At 45.9% G+C, this 17,966-nt stretch overlaps 1 protein-coding gene across 10 annotated transcripts in view; it reads left to right on the top strand.

The window, feature by feature from the left end:
- SNX13 (sorting nexin 13) overlaps positions 1–17,966 on the top strand; it is a 598,803-nt gene that overhangs the window by 300,623 nt on the left and 280,214 nt on the right. For all 10 annotated transcript variants that reach the window (XM_086941899.1, XM_086941902.1, XM_086941894.1 and 7 more), the window contains 4 exons: positions 7,965–8,053; positions 15,071–15,170; positions 15,355–15,548; positions 17,354–17,458. In XM_086941899.1, the coding sequence (XP_086798025.1) occupies positions 7,965–8,053; positions 15,071–15,170; positions 15,355–15,548; positions 17,354–17,458 (488 nt within the window). The remainder of the gene's footprint in view (positions 1–7,964; positions 8,054–15,070; positions 15,171–15,354; positions 15,549–17,353; positions 17,459–17,966) is intronic.

Genomic DNA, 17,966 nt, shown 5'->3' on the forward strand with positions numbered 1-17,966 from the left:
TTTGTCTAGGAGGGATTGCACAGCTCTGCCAATTTGCTTGTTCTCCGAATCAAGTGAGGTCTGAGCTTTCTCTACCTCAGTAAATCGGCGCTCTGACATATCTATCCGCTCCGCGTGTTTGTCAAGCCGTTCAGCCATATGGTCCATGCGGTATGTAAGTGCGTCTATTTTCGTGCCCAGGGTAGTCATCCCTCCCTGTAGGTTTTTTTCCATGGAAAGGAGTATCCCACTCAAGTCCTGCTGCTGTGTCTCGTCTGCGACGCCCCGATACGCCGCTCCGCCTCCTCCCGCGTCCTCCATCGGCTTAGATCCTCTGGGGCCAAAGGAGAGCTTCGATTGCGTTCTATCGGAGCGCCCCATATCAATAGTTAGTACTCCAAACCCCCCCCCCCCCCCCTCCCCCACCACAGGGGCAAGACCTCCAGCACAGAGTACTGCAAAGCAGACCGCTACTTCTGAGTCCCCCTACAAGTTTACCCTCCATAGAGCACACCACCAGGCACAGCACCGGTACCAGAGGAGGGCAGTACAGCAAGTGTGGGGGAGAAGAATAAAGAAGCTCCTGAGACAAATACACAGCAAGGGGAAGCAAGCGGCTCCGTGTCGGAAAGACGCCCAGCAAGGACTAGGAAATACAGTAGACTGTATGGGTATCCGGTATTCCAGACAACCTGTGCAGGGGCCCTTATCAGTGAATAGGCAAGGGATAGGGCTTATCACCGCCTATATCGGCTCCAAATTGTGCAGCATCAGATCTGATATTGAAGGGGTGGCAACTGTGGTCAATGAAGCAGGCCTCGATCCCTTGCGTTCTGTCACACCCGGCAGAGGCCAGCCGCCGCCTGCTCCTCGCCTAGACCCCGCGATCACCCTAGCGATGTCAGTGGGGGTTAAAGATGAATGAATGAATGAATACCCTCTTCTATAGCGCATGGCTACTCTTGAGCATCCCAGCGCTGTAAGACCAAGGGAACAGGAAGACACTATTGAAACAAGTGTGTCTTTAAACGCTTCCTGAAAGCGAGATGATTGGACTCAAGCCTGATGTTATCTGGGAGTACGTTCCATTCTTTAGCTGCATGCACAGAGAGCCTGCGGCCACCCATCCGCGCCAGCTTTATCCTGGGAACCACCAGCAAGTTCCGCTGGTTGGATCTCAGAGATCTCACTGATCGATGGCGACAGAAGAGGGGATCCAGAATCGGCGGACCAGCGCCATAGATGGACTTATGCGCCAAGCACAGTGTTTTGAAAGTGATCCTTCCCTTGATGGGCAGCCAGTGGAGGTGTTGAAGTGCGGCTTTCGCTGAGCATCTTTTGGGGAGTTTCATAAGCAGCCGAGCGGCACAGTTCTGCACAGATTGCAGAACTTTTATGGTGCCGACTGGAGCTCCCATATAGACGGCGTTTGCATAATCCAGCCGCGACAAGATCAGCGACTGGACCAACAATCGTCTGGCTTCGAATGGCAGGAGGTCTAGGACTTTTTTTAAGACTCTCAACAGCCCGTAGCAGGTTGCAGCTACCTTTTTAGCCTGATAGTGAAAACTAAGGGAGGAATCTAGCCAGATCCCCAGGCTTTTTATGTGAGTCTTGGGTGCTGGAGGGGGGCCCAGGCAGTGAGGCCACCAAGGGTCCAAATTAATTGGGGCTTTGTAGCCCAGAAGCATAATGTCAGTTTTAGTCCCATTTAGCTTCAAACAGGAGGAGGTCATCCATTCCAGAACTTTGGTGAGACACGGGGTCAGATTATTGATCCCCTGATTTAGGGCATCGCTCCTCACCAGGGATACAACCAGCTGCGTGTCATCGGCGTAGGTGACAAGTTGGATTCCCCAGGGAAGAACCACCTCAGCCAATGGTCTCATATAGATATTAAATAGAGTAGGGCTGAGGGAAGATCCCTGGGGGACGCCATGATTCAATTGCAGCTGGCTGGATGACACCTCTCCCTCAAAGACGGAAAAGCTTCTTTCTGATAGAAAAGAATGGAGCCATTTGATGGCCACTCCTGAGACCCCTGTGAGACGCAGCCGATGCAGCAAGAGAGAGTGGTTTACAGTATCGAAGGCTGCGCTGAGGTCCAACAGGACCACCGCAGCACATCCTCCTGCATCAACAATGCCCCTAACTGCCTCCACTACCGCCACCAGAGCTGTCTCTGTACCTTGTTTTGCTCTGAACCCTGTCTGGGTGGAGTGTAGTCCATCCGTGGATTCAATAAAGGACGAGAGAACCTGGTTGACATGTTTTTCAGCTATTTTACTGATGGTAGGTAGGAGAGAAATGGGCCTGTAATTGGCCAGGTCTTCCGGATCCAGGCTAGGTTTTTTTAGCAAGGCTCTGACCTTAGCCTTCTTCCAATTAGGGGGCACAACACCGGAGGCCAAAGATGCATTGATGACCTGCCTTATCACAGGGCACACTGTCCCTGCTACCTGTTTCAGAACTGCCGGAGGTGCAGCATCTACCGGGGAGCCTGATTTAAGATTGGCCAGGAGACTTTCTACTCCATCCAGATCCAGAGGTGGGAGGACTTTAAGATCTGCAACAGGATTAGGGTCTGCTTCCTGGTCCCTCCTTTGTCCGTTCTCCCAATTATCTGGGGAATCTATCACTGGTGCAAAGCCGGAGTAGATATTCGACAGATAGCGGCCTCTACCCCCTATGCAGGGCGGATCAACGGTTCAGACAGTTGGCGGAGGGGGGAGAGGGACCGCAGTTCTGATGGCCGCGATCTCCAGGGCGCCCTCCGTCAGGAGGCGACTCCTCACAGCAAACCAGTAGACCAGAGGGGGCCCCTGGCCGGTCCGGGATGCCAGTCTATGGCCGGGCCCCCTCTCATTGGGCACTTCAGTAGTTCCAGCAGCGGTGGGACAGACCTCTCGGCGATGGTCAAAGCTCTGGGGGGGGGAAGAGACCCGATGATTGGAGTCCACGCAGCAGCTGTTCAGTGACCATGCCCCACCCCCCCCTCACCCGGTCCATTCACCCCAGCTCACCATCCCTCCAAGGATCCTCAGCTTCCGACTGCCGCACGGCGTCACCAGGGAGCGGGGCTGCCTAGATCACGTCCGGCGTCACGGGGATCGCGAAACTCGAGGCCGCTGCTTCACAGGCCTACCGCTCGCTCCGCTCGGCACCTTCCGAACGCGGCTCCGCAGGCAGCAAACTCGAGCCAAATATCCAGAAATCGTGCCCCCTGATACAGCACTCGCTCCGGTGCCGCAGTATAAGAAAGTAGCGGCGCAACTCCGCAGGATAGATGTAGGATCGCTTACTGGGACAGAGGAGCTCTCGACTCAGGCAGCCGTATCGGTTGCCGGCTTACTCCGCCCATCCTAGAGCCCGAATACTTACACAGAGGGTGGATAAAAAATATAAAGCAGCTCCCACAGAGCCAGTGTCTTATCAAAGGCCAGGTACCTTTAGACTCTCTTCTTGTGTCTAATACACGCCATAGGGCTAATTCCCAAACTACAGGCGACGTACCTCTTCCTGACAAGGTGTCAAAGCTTATAGACACTTCAGCAAAAAGATTTGCATCACAGGCTGCTAACCATTGGCGCATTGCCCATGCTCAAGCTCTCTTAGTGCGCTACTACAGAGCGCATAGTGATGAGCTGGAAAAACAAATGCAGGACTTACCAGAGGAACACAAAAACAAGGCCAATGAACTCATTCAGGAGTGCAAACTTATAACTAACACCTCCATAAAATGCGCCCTAGATGCGGCTGATACAGCATCTCATGCCATTAACACCTGTAGATTACTGTGTAGGCATGCTTGGCTTTGTGTCTCCGGGTTCAAGCAAGAAGTTCAAACCACCATACTCAATCAGGCCTTCGAACAAGAGCATCTTTTTGGACCTACAGTCAATACTTCATTAGAGAAAATGAAGAAAGATACAGCGACTGCTAAGTCCATGGGGGCCTTGGAACTACCTTCCAACAGGGGTTCCTTTCACCGCTCCTTTTACAGGGGTGGCTCCAAAACAATGTTGCCAGAAAATCCCTCCTCATCTTACAAAAGCCCCATTCAATCTAGGATATTTTCGGGGAGGATACAGAGGGAACAATAATAGGGGAAGAGCCAGAGTTAACAACACCTGCTATTCCCCTAACACCAAACCGTGACTTCCCTACACTACCCCCGACCATTCCACTCCTGTCGGGGGATGACTCTCTCACAGTTCCTACCTGCCTGGAACTCCATCACAACAGACAAGTGGGTAAAACAAATTATCCAGTATGGTTATTGCCTTGAACTCACCTCCACTCCCCTAAATATCCTTGCCAGGCAACGTCCAACGTCATCAGAACATCCGACCCTCCTAAAACAAGAGGTTCTCTCCCTGTTACAAAAACATGCAATAGAACCAGTCCCCTTGCCTCATCAGGGCAGAGGGGTTTACTCCCTATATTTCCTAATTCCAAAAAAGGACGTCTCTCTCAGACCAATACAGGACCTCAGACCACTAAACCTCTATATTCAGTCGGATCACTTCCACATGGTCACCCTACAACAGTTGCTCCCATTGCTTCAACGGGGCGACTTTCTTTCCTTTCTGGGTTTAAAGGACGCCTACTTCCATTTTCCCATTCATCCAGCTCACAGAAATAATCTCAGGTTCCTGGTGGACGGTCAACACTACCAGTTCAAAGTGCTCCAGTTTGGAGTGACCACAGCACCCAGAGTCTTCACCAAGTGCCTCACAGTAGTTGCAGCTCGCTTAAGAAGACAACACATTCACGTGTTCCTTTTCCTGGACGACTTGGCTCATAAAAGCCAAGTCACACAGCAGCTGCGTTCACCACACTAGCAAAGCAATTCAGTTGCTTCAAGACTTGGGATTCACCATGAATTTCTCCAAGTCCCACCTCCAACCATCCAACACAAAAAGGTATCTAGGAGCTACAATAGACACTTACAAAGCTCTAGCATACCCCAACCCAGTCAGAATACACAACATACAGGCTCTAATATCTCAATTTCAGCCTCAACACTCATTACCAGCTCGAGTGTTCATGCAATTAATTGGGATAATGGCCTCTTGCATTCTAATCGTCCCGTATGCAAGACTCTGCATGTGTCCTCTACAGGAATGCTTAGCACATCAATGGAACCAGGCTCAAGGTCAGCTAACAGATCTGGTGTTGGTGGACAGCCGCACATATCGCTCTCTGCACTGGTAGAACACACAAAACCTTTCCAAACTGCGGCCGTTCCTCGACCCGGTTCCACAGATAGTGCTAACAGACTCCTCGCTCGCCGGCTGGGGAGTTCCATCTTCGAAACCATAACATTCTAGGCATATGGACTGCATAACCAAAACTATTCCACATCAACTGCCTGGTATTACTGGCAATTTTTCTGGCATTAAAATCCTTTCAACTCCATCTAATAGGCAAAGCTGTCTTAGTCCGTACGGACAAGACAGCAATGTACTACATACAAAAGCAGGAAAGGACACACTCTCTACAGCTTTCAAACTTAGCACAACGCATCTGAAATTGGCCGTTCCACAAAATGTATATCTCCTTGCAGAACACCAACCAGGAGTACGCAAATCTGCTCAGTCATCAACAACAGATCCACAAATGGGAATTCCATCCTCAAGTTCTTCTTCCATTCTTTCAAATATGGGGCTACCTGTAAATAGATCTGTTCGCCACACCCCAAAACGCAAAATGCCCGACCTTTGCGTCCAGGTATCCACACCCATTGTCCACAGGCGATGCGATATGGATGAACTGGTCAGGGAAATTTGCTTACGCTTTTCCGCCTCTCCCACTCATTCCATTAGTGGTTCGGAAGCTCAAACAGCATTCCCTCACACTAATCCTGGTTACTTCCACATGGGCTCGACAACCCTGGTTCACAACCCTCTTAGAAATGTCAGTAGTTCCTCATTGAAAACTACACCTCTCACCCAAACTTCTCACTCCGAACCATGGAGAGATCAGACATCCAGATGCCAGTCAACTTAACCTTGCGATCTGGCACCTGAAGTCTTAGAGTTTGGCTACCTTAATCTCCCGCCAGACTGCATGAACGTCATTAAAGAGGCTGGAGGTCCTACTACCCAAGCATGCTACGCAGCAAAGTGGAAACTATTTGTAATTTACTGTACAAACAATAAAATCAATCCACTCGATGCTTCCACTCAAAAAATTATCTGCTATCAATTACACCTGCAACGCTGTAACCTAGCATATACATCTATAAGACCACATCTAGCTACAATAGCAGCTTATCTACAAAACAGACAACACTTGTCTTTGTTTCAAGTACCCGCTATTAAAGATTTTATGGAAGGACTTAAAAGAATAATTGCCCCTAGAGTTCCGCCCTCTCCAGTGTGGAATATTAATATAGTCATTACAAGGCTCATGGGCCCACCATGTGAACCTCTGCACAAATGTGAACTACAATTCCTCACTTGAAAAGTGGCCTTCCTTATAGCCATCACATCTCGTAGAAGAGTGAGTGAGCTTCAGGCACTAACTATACAAGAACCATTTTTGCAAATTCATCACAACAAAGTGGTTCTTAAGACTAATCCAAAATGTTTACCTAACGTTGTTTCTGCCTTTCACCTTAAATAGTCTGTTGAACTACCAGTATTTTTCCCTCAACCAGACTCAGTGGCAGAAAGGGCTCTTCACACATTAGATGTTAAAAGGGCACTACTCTATTACATTGAAAGAACTAAATCCTTTCAAAAGACTAATCAAGTCTTTGTTGCTTTCTCCCCACCTCATAAAGGCAATCCCATTTCAAAAGCAGGTATTGCACGGTGGATTGTTAAGTGCATTCAAATATGCTACCATAAAGCCAAGCGTACATTAACCATTCACCCTAGGGCTCATTCTACATCCAAACTAGGGGCTTCTATGGCCTTCTTAGGGAACATTCCTTTAGATGACCTCTACAAAGCTGCAACTTGGTCTACACCGCACACATTTACAAAACACTATTGTGTAGATGTGCAAGCAAAACAACAAGCTAGTGTGGGCCAGGCTGTCTTTAAGAACACTTTTTCAAACAGGTTAGCCACCGCCACAAACAAAGCTGCTGTATAGTCTATGCAAAGTATATAATCTACAGCTCATATGCCTCAAACGGAAAGTATGCATCTCTTCTTGGCATGTAGAGCTGTAGATTCATATATGCCCACCGACCTCCCCGGGTGCCTTTATCTGTTGCAGTGTTATCTTACTTAGATACATCACACATTGACATCTCTTTCGATTTCTTACTAACTCAATCATCACCGTTTATGGCGAAAACAATCTGGGTATGAAGTCGATGCCCATGCACACTATCATCGTAAAGAGGAGTCCCTTATCTCGTGACTACAAAGACTTCTTCGAACAAAAACAAACTGCAATCATCCAAGCCCAACACCAAATGGCGGTCTATGCAAAGTATATGAATCCTACTTCTCCACATGCCAAGAACAGATGCATACTGGTTAGTGGCATTTTCCTTATTTGTGCTTGTTGAAGTGTGGATGTTGCATTTACTAATTTGATCATACTGTGGCTTTCAAAAGTGCTTAAATTGGGCTTTGTTTGCAAATGTGGCCACAATGTTGCCTTTAAAAAAGTAAGACTTTGAAGTTAAAGTGGCCAGGACATTTATTTTTTAATTGTCTATTTATAAAGGCTTTAATAAAGCAATTTTTTTCTTGCTGTCAAAACATAGATAATTAATGCAGAGTTAAAATGTGGTTGTGTGCATTTTTAGGTGCGTGTAATAATGTTATGCTAGACAAACGAATAGTAGAAAATATTCATTGCACTTGGGAAAAAAACCTCCTATGCCTAAAGTATGTCATGTAGTTACTTAAAATAATTTTTTGTGGCAACCAGTTTGTGTTTCGGATAGAACAGTGTGTACCAGTTTATTTCTGGCAGTAGTTAACTCTCGGTTCACAACTAAGGTTCCTTTCTTTCAGATATCAACACTATAAAGAATCAAATAAACAGTGTACTGTTTGTAAAGAAAATATGTGAAACAAGAATACAGAGGTTGCAGTCAGGAAAAGTAAGTTCTGCTGCTAATTTTCTAATCCGGGTTAATTTATAAATCTTGAAGTGCCTCGATATTAGATATTTAAATCTAAAACATTCTGATACTATTTTGAAAACTGGTTAAATCTAAAATATGCTGGTTTGAAGTGGATTGTGCAATGTTCCAAGAGTCTTTATCTTGCATATATTTACTGAGAAGTTTTCTCTAGGGCAGATAACGCTCATATAACTTTGGTGCCATCCAGATTAAAATATGTGTTTGTTGGGACTGGAATGTCCCATGCATGGTATATGGAAATGTTCCCTGCTGCTTAGTATCCGACTCAGTGTAAATCTGTTCAGTGTGCATGTCTGGTGACCTGAGGCAGGTGGAGCTGGACGACGCAGTCTGTTTAGTTCGACATACCCAGCTCCATATGGCATTATAGTGGAGGGTGCATTGGCAAAATGTATGCGAAAAAGCTTCCTTAATCCTCCCCGGAAGATGGAATCCAAGCAATTGTAAGCATTTGGGAACATGCGTATTTAGATTTGGCCATCTGTCTCTTTAAGCCACTAATATGAACTGTTTATTGTTATATAATTGTCATGCCCTCACAAATCCCTCTTGCTTAGCCCCTCCCATTAGGAGACACAACTGGTTAGATTCCTCCCTGAGGGAAAATAAGATGTTTGAGGGGCAGCAAACCTCTCAGAGGGCATGCATGTAAAAAGAGGAGCCTACCCAGTTTCTTCCTCGGCTCTTTTCTTGAGTTGGTGGTGCACGCTCCCAGTCTTTTGGTCTGCCCTATAAACAACTCTGATCATAACCAATTCTTGAAGGTATGAATGGCCTACTGAATAGAACGCAGAAAGCTCTTGAGGCGGAAAGCCGGGAGCATTGTTAGCCTGACACTTTTTAAAATGTATTTTTAGGATTGAATTTGTTCGTTGCACTTACCCTCCCTCTCCCCCTCACGTCGCCTGTCTTCACCCGTGCAGCCGATTTAGGCGCTGCCATGGGGATTGCCAAGAAACTTTCGCCGCCATCTTGGGGGTAGCCCAGGACTGACGCACTAGTCTTCCTGACGCCAGCAGCTGTCACTATATAGTGTGTGCCCCCTCCCGTCCGCGTAGCGGACGCGCCAATGGCGTGCCGAAGGCATGCCAAAGGCAAGCCCGTCTACGCCCGTCCGCGGCCGCTCGGGGCCAGGGGCTACACCCCCTGTACAAAACTCTGCCGGTTTACTTAAATACTCACGCAAAACACTCTTATCTCTTCGCTATAACACCTGTGCTTCTATTGTTCACTTAAACTGTGATACTGAGCCATTCTACTGTCATACGTGTGGTTTCCCCTCCATATCTTGTAAACCCATTAAAAGTAACCAGGCTTGCAATAACAAACACCTAGAAGCTACCTTCTTTAGCCTTAATTGTCGGTCACTCCCGAAGCATACGAATGATATCTATGACCTACTATCAAGCTCTTTACCTGATGCTATTTTTCTCACCGAAACATGGCTAAATGATAGTTCAGGTCCTGATATTGCCAGCGCTCTTCACCATAACTACACCTCTTGGGGAAGAATCGGGTGGGTAAGGAAGGAGACTGGATTGCAATCATTTACAAGAACAAATACAAATGCAAATGGAGCTATCTCGATGTCGGTGAATGCGAAGCCGGCCTATTTAAAATATGTCTTTCACCCAACTTCACTCTTTCTGGCGTATCGCCCCCAGGATCAGCTAGCGCATGGGCTGCATCCCTTCCGGAATATATCGCCCCGCTTACGCTTCAAACTCCCAATTTTATATTAGTGGGTGACCTAAACCTGCATCTGAATGCCATGTCCCAACCAATTAATGCTAACTTTATAGCGGATTTAGCAGCCTTAAATGTCATAGGGCAGGAAATCTGCTTGATCCAATCTTTTCTAACATAGACACTGTCTTTTGCAAACCGGCTATTCCGGTCCTATGGTCTGACCACTTCTTGGTTAAATTTCAAATTAAACAGCAGCAGCAATGGAAAAATCCATCACCGTGGCTACAAAAGGGCAGGAACTGGAAAAACTTAGACATAATGAAACTTAACTCACTTCTTGAAAACACGAGACCAATTAATTCAATTACCGCCTTGAATGAAGAAGCAATCTTGCATTCTTGGCTTAGTACATCCATCGACTTATGTCTTCCCCTCTCCAAACGGAGAGCTAATAATCACAACACCCCCGCTCCATGGTTTTCCGCAGTCCTCAAAAATGAAAAGACAAAATTTTAAAATCTAGAGAGGCAATGGCGGAAATTGTATGACCCTAAAATTAAAATTCGGTATAAGTTGGCTCTGAATAATTATCACCTACTTTGCCTTAATGCTCGGGCAGAACATGCAAACTGTACCATCCAAGAAGCCCAGAACTGTTCAAAAACACTTTTTAAAGTAGTGTGAAGGAGCTTTCCAGGGCTGCATGTCAGCCTAAGCCTCCTTGCCTGGATGTTAAAAACTGTAATGATCTAGCCGAATTTTTCGTTACAAAAATCAGTACCATCTATACTGACTTTGAAAAATAGGCACCAGCAATACTGTCCCTCCCTAAACAATTGACTCCTAATATTTTAGCTGCCCCAAATAACAATGCTGTCCTGGATCAGTGGACCCAATTGGACATTATTTCATATTGCAAAATCTTGAATAGCATTAAATCCGGTTCTCCAAATGACTTGTTTCCTCCCTCAGTTTTTCAAACCCTAAGCACTCCGATAATGAATTTAATCATGCAACTACTAAATTCTTCTTTAGTGGAAGCTGAAGTTCCTGCAGCTTGGAAGCATGCCATGGTCATGCCCCTATTGAAAATAACGAACCTGGACCCGGAAATACTATCCAATTTCCGCCCCATATGGGAGAAACATATTAATACCCAATTGGCTACATTCATTGAAAAACACAGTCTCCTACACGATTCTCAGTCGGGATTTCGTGCAGGCTTCTCTACTGAGTCTACACTATTGGGTGTTACGGATAACATCCGTCGTAAGGTAGACAGAGGCAAAACCGTGGCACTTATTCTTCTCGATTTAAGTGCCGCGTTCGACACTGTCTCCCATCCCATTCTTTTGAAAACTCTCCAATCATGTGGCGTTACAGGTTTGGCTTTAAAATGGCTATCCAGTTTCCTGACAAATAGGACCTTCCAGGTTTTCTCTGCCTCTGCCAAATCTGAAGTTCACGGGTCTCAGTATGGAGTTCCGCAGGGGTCAATTTTGAGCCCCCTGCTCTTTAATATTTATGTCAGCCCTTTAGCTGCCATTGCAGAACAAGCGGGACTTGCGGTATATGTTTACGCCGATGACACCCAGCTTGTTTATTCTCTGTCAACCAATTCAAGCAGCAACACTTCTTCGCTGAGATCTGGGCTGTCAAGCATTGCAGACTGGATGCACAACAACAAATTGAAACTAAATCGGGATAAAACTGAACTTCTGCTTTTTGGCAAAAATAAAAACCTCTGGGGCACCGAACATTGGCCAGTCCAAATGGGGCTGCCCCCCACTCCTGTACAATCTGCCCGGAATCTTGGCCTCCTGGTTGATGACCAATTAACCATGAGACAACAAGCTGGCAAGTTAGCCTCTGTATGCTTTGTCATCCTGAAATGGCTCAAAAAAATACTGTGGATGCTTCCTTTGCCCACTCAAAGAATGGTAGTCCAAGCCATTATTACATTGAGGCTTGATTATGGTAACGTTCTATATCTAGGAGCGGGAAAGGAGGTGTTACACAAGTTGCATGTAGTCCAATTTGCTGCCACCAGAATGCTCTGCTATCTCCCAGCAAGAACATATATCTCATCTGCACTACGCGATCTTCACTGGTTGAGGATTGAGAATCGCATTAAGTTCAAAACTCTCAGTTATATGCACAGGATCAATGCAGGAGCAGCACCACACTACCTTCTGGCACTAGTGCATTAATACTGTCCCTCGCGATCTCTCCGATCTGCCAATCAACATAATTTTCAAATCCCAAGGATCAAAAGAACTAGAATGGGAGGACGTTCTTTTTCCTATTTGGCTCCAGTACTCTGGAACTCAATGCCTCTCCCGTTGCGTATTGAACCTCAGTACCAGAAGTTCTGCAGGGACTTACAAACTTGGCTTTTTAACCAATAGACCATATCTGCACTAGTCATCTGTTTTTTCCCCTTTGTAACTTTAGCATTCTTCGCGCCGGGAAACCTTCAGGTAGCTGTTGCGCTGTACAAAATCAATTAACATAACATAGCATAACAAATGTTGGCAAAATCACCATCAAGTTGTGCGAGACTGTTCAGGTTTATCCTTTCCGCATAAGTGTGTTGCATTGTAAAGCTACGATAGGAGGGCTAAAATTCTTCCTTCCACTGGTGAGATCCATAGTAGTGATGGTCTTGGAGAATGCCACACCCTCTCCTGTTAGAGATGCAAGAAGTTGGTGCCTACTTTTTTTCTCAGCCAGATGGTAGTGGAGCTATTGTAATTGGCGATCAAACATTGCATGTTTCTGCTGGCCTCCCACACTGTGACAGCTGAGCACACCATGGCAGACAGCCTTAAGGGGTGTCCCCACTTTTCGTAACAGTGTGCGGTCCACCAGGAACTCCTTTACTTCATTTTTGTGGTCTAGGATCACACTGTTGTAACGCCTCTGTTATCCACTTAAATTGCTGATGCAACCAGTTTTTTCTCATAATAGGTCTGTGTCTCTGGGTGGTGACCTGAGGTTTGTTTGGATGGATGGATTCTTAAATGGCTTTCCTCCAACATCTTTGTTTGCAATGATATCGTACAAAATCTGAGAAATTCCAGGCCATATGATATTCCTTGTGGCTCCAACATAGACTGGTCAAGTTTTGTAGCTAAGTTGTTACACCAGAGGCACTATATCCTCCTCTGGTCTTAGTCCGTGATGGGGGGCGGCAACATCTACCCCATACAATGGCTCATTACTATGTCAAGATTTCTCAGGAGCTAGCATTCTTTTTTGTCTCAGCAGCAAACCTGGACATACCAGATTGTTAAAGAGTCCTCCACCAGAGCTCAGCGCAGAGGCATGTGGATGAGATTCACCTGAAAGAAATGTATTGCATAATTTTCTTCACAGAAAATACTTTATCTATTGGCCCTCATCCTCCTAGACCTCTCCACGGCCTTCGACACTGTCTGCCACCGTACCCTAGTACAGCGCCTCAGCAACGTCGGAGTCCAGGAGAAGGCACTGGAGTGGATCATCTCCTTCCTCGCCGGAAGGACACAGAGAGTCCGCCTCCCTCCGTTCAGATCTGAAGCCACCAAAGTCATCTGCGGCGTCCCTCAAGGCTCCTCGCTCAGTCCAACCCTCTTCAACGTCTACATGAGCCCCCTCGCAGACATCGCACGCCAGCACAACCTCAACATCATCTCCTACGCCGACGACACCCAGCTGATCCTCTCCCTCACCAACGACCCCAACACCGCCAGAGCCAACCTACACGAAGGGATGAAAGAGGTAGCCGAATGGATGAAGAACAGCCGCCTAAAACTGAACTCAGACAAGACGGAAGTCCTCATCCTGGGATCCTCACCCTCCGCCTGGGACGACTCCTGCTGGCCCCCCCCCCACCCTAGGCAGCGCACCCAAACCTACAGACCACGCACGCAACCTGGGCTTCATCCTGGACTCCTCCCTCTCCATGACCAGGCAAGTCAACGCCGTCTCCTCGTCGTGCTTCAACATCCTGCGCATGTTACGTAAGATCTTCCGGTGGATCCCCACCGAGACCAGGAAGACGGTCACCCAGGCCCTGGTCACCAGCTGTCTGGACTACGGCAACTCCCTCTACGCCGGAACCACCGCCAAACTCCAGAAGAGACTCCAGCGGATCCAGAACGCCTCAGCACGACTAATCCTGGACATCCCCCGTCGCAGCCACATCTCCGGACACCTGAGAGACCTACACTGGCTCCCGGTCAACAAGAGAATCACCTTCCGACTCCTCACCCACGCACACAAAGCCCTACACAACCAAGGCCCAGGATACCTCAACAGCCGCCTCAACTTCTAAGCTCCCAAACGCCAGCTTCGATCGACCGGCCACGCCCTCGCCGCCGTCCCCCGCATCCGAAGAGCCACCACAGGGGGACGGTCCTTCTCCTACCTCGCCACCAAGACATGGAACTCCCTCCCGACCCACATCCGCCTGACCCAGGACCACCTCGCCTTCAGGAAGCAACTCAAGACCTGGCTGTTCGAGCAGTAGCGGACCCCTCTCCCCTAAGCGCCTTGAGACCCTCTGGGTGAGTAGTGCGCCATATAAATGCTCTGATTGATTGATTGATTGAGACCTATCCAAAAAAGGTAATGATCTTCTCTTTGGCCAGTGAGGTCATCGGGGTATGCCAGACAGGACTCTGATCAGACACCCCCCTGCTTCTTTAAACATCCTCCTGCTTCTGGTCAGACTGATGGCATTGGAATTTCGTCCAGTTGGCTTAATACAACATGAAGGTCCTCTCATGAAATATTTACTTTTGGTAGCCATAGCATTGGCCAGGTCCAGATGTGAGCTCGAAGCCCTCAATGCCTCTCAACTATTAACTTTAATCCACTGGAACAAGGTGATCCGAAGAACTACTATCTTTTATCTTAAATGTTCTATCCGCATTCAGTTCAAATGACCGAAGTGTCTTCCAACCTCCTTTCTAAGTGCAAATTAAGCCTGTGTTTTTTTAATTGAAATGTGCTTCTCTGTCAGCCACTCATATTGATAAAAGGTTGTGTTTTGATATTACTAATATATCACATTGGTGGGAATGATGCTACTTTGAAGTCATAAATTCATATGTGGATTGAACCTTGTAACACACAAACATTTCCATAAAGCATGAAGTAAATTTGCTAAGCATTATGTTTTGGAGGCAGCTTGTTGTACACACACTGACTGATTTCATGGAGGCAGTGTCAATTCTAATTTAAGCTGAAGTATAAAGTGCTGTATACAAATAACCTTTGTTCTGTTTCCACCTACAGGAAATAGATACTGTGAAGCTGGCAGCACAGTTTGGAAAACTTTGCACAGTCCCCTTGGATATCATCCTTGTAGACAACGTTGCACTTCAATCTTTTATGGGTAAATTTGAAATGTAGATGTACTTTCAGTTCACTGACTGATTTGGAAAGATTGATCTTATATTTTGTTGTTTGTGCCACAAACGTGAGGCTGTGCCTACCCCAGGCAGGACGCCATTTTTATCTTACATTTCTTAGATTTGTCTAGTAATATGGTGTTTCTATCACTCTGTTTGATTTCCTAGATTACATGCAGCAAAATGGAGGCCAAGCTCATCTCTTCTTCTGGCTGACAGTGGAGGGGTATCGGGTAACCGCACAACAGCAGCTGGAGGTGCTGCAGAGTTTGCAAAGAGATGGAAAGCACCAAACCAATCAAACCAAAGGCCTTTTACGAGCAGCTGCTGTTGGAATCTATGAACAGTATTTATCTGAGAAGGTAGGAACAATTGCACACCATTAATGTGATGTGGATTGCCCCACACAGTCTTAATAGTTGCAGAACACCATAATGTTTTAATGGTTTATTTACCCTCTGATAGTAGTATCTGGAAATGTGCCTTTGAAGGTTATTCTCAATAGTTTGTTGAATGTATTGTTTCAATCTACGTTGATGACGATTATTATAGGTGTTTGTGTAGTGGCGGATTATATAAATATAGAAAGACTTAAGAATATTAGCGGTGTGTTTTCTTTTGATATTTTACTGCATCTTTTTATTATTTCTATTGATCATGATTAATGTGATTATCTGCAACGTGTTCGATGTTATAAAAATATTAATATATATACATACTCTAAAAAAAATTTAAGACGAGCAGGCTTCCACCATGTAACATGTAACTTCCTATTACTCATTCTCAATTGCTGACTCTCCACTGATACTCCATACAAACTTAACCATATGCATAGTACACATTTAAAAGCTTTAAAGCTTTTTCTTTTTACTAACTTTGCTGCAGATCCCGTTTAGACTCTTGCTCCTTTCAGCTTCTGACGTTGGGGCATGAAACCTAAACTTTGAACCAGCATAGTTGCTGAGACCAGGTTTCAGTCTCTGCTCTTTCACCCCAAGCTTTCTCAACTCTTTGACAAGTTCGAAAAGGGTGGGGTGACTGACTGATAAGCGCATAGCCACAGGCACTGCAGGGCATAAACCTGCAGCGTCTATGGCTACCTTTAGTTTTGACGCTCAACGTCACAAATGGGGGAGGCACAGAAGCGTGCCTAGGCCCCATGGCCAGGGGTGGGATTTCACTGGTCCTGGATAATCTCTCTGAAGCATCATGTAGGCACCATCATGTGCCTACACCATCCATCAGACAGAGACTGTTGCCAAACCTGAAGGAGGCTGGCATTTTTATTATACGAAGAGTTAATATAGATTATTATTCACATGACATAAAAAAAACAAGACAGAAACCAATGGGTCGTAGCCCATTAAGAGGAGCAGCCACTTTAGGTAGCTGTTCAATCTAGCTTTAGATTGGCATAGTTCAAAATTCTCCATTGAGCGTACTATACTATAACCAGACTGGTGAAAATGGGTCTAATAGCAAATTAGATTATACTTGAAAGATTTCAGGGAGGATGATTTTCTCATCACACTCCTTGGACTTGGCCAAAGGGCTGACTGTTCTAAAATGGGGATATCTTTCGGCCTAGTACAACCAGGTGAACGCCTTTATCCGTGGCCAGTAGAGACATTGTGCAATTTTGGATGACCACCAATCCTCCCACAGTGAGTTCACGGATTACTGACATGTACGTGTCATCCAAGAGGTGATGTCACTTAGCTGGGGCTCCCCTAATACATTTCAGTTGGTATCGCACCACTGAAATATTTATTATGGTAGAAGATGCAGCTGATCTACGGGGTACGTATTTGAACTTTTTTCATGTATGGGTGGAACATTGATATTGCAAACTTGATTGTGATGTTCAAGGGACAACAATATGGAGTTGATGTGCACCCACTTTGTGATGTTGAAAGCAACTGGCTAATCTTACTTATATGTTCTAACTTTGAAAAACTGACAACAATAAACACTGTTTAAAAACATGATATGTGTGCATTTAAATTCAGAGTAGTGATTTATCAAACTGACGAATAATTGAGACTGGACCAATTTGATATTTTTAAAACACAGAGCAAACATTGTATTTTTTTCTTTTGAATGAATTAATAAAATAAATGTCAAGAGGTTTAAACCCAGCACAAATTCATTCAGTTTTCTATGGCAGGCATCGCCAAGAGTTGACGTTGAAGAATACTTGGTAGCCAAACTGGAAGACAAGTTGGAGAATGAAGACCCAACGCCTGAAATATTTGATGACATACAGAGAAAGGTATACAGAACAAAAGTGCTTGCTGTTTTTCATCCTGCTTTTGAGACACCAGACAATGCAAAGATTCAGAAATGTCATATATAATTTCTTGAAAATTAGTTAATACGCAGAAAATGCCCTTATCAATGTGTCCTTTCCTTTAAGTGTAAATGCATGGACAGTGTGGTGAAAGGTTTACTCCTTAAAATGGAATCACCGCTAGATTGGGAACCGACACCAGCTGTAACAAACAGCTCGGCTGGCCCCCCAGGGGGAGGTGGATGGGATGGTGGCAAAATCAGCCCCTGGTAACAAAACCGGCCCCCACCCTAGTGCCCACTGGGGAAACAACCTGTGCCCGCTATGGCCAGTCCAGCCCTTAGTAGAATAATCATGATTGACCAAACTAATTTCTGATGTAGGTCATAACATTTCATCTGCATGGAAATGTATCCCTTTCTACAACGACTGAATAGCAAACACCTCACCAGTCATCCACATATCCTATTTTTGGTAATAGGAATAACGT

Source organism: Lissotriton vulgaris, chromosome 10, assembly GCF_964263255.1.
Source record: "Lissotriton vulgaris chromosome 10, aLisVul1.2, whole genome shotgun sequence".
NCBI lineage: Eukaryota > Metazoa > Chordata > Amphibia > Caudata > Salamandridae > Lissotriton > Lissotriton vulgaris.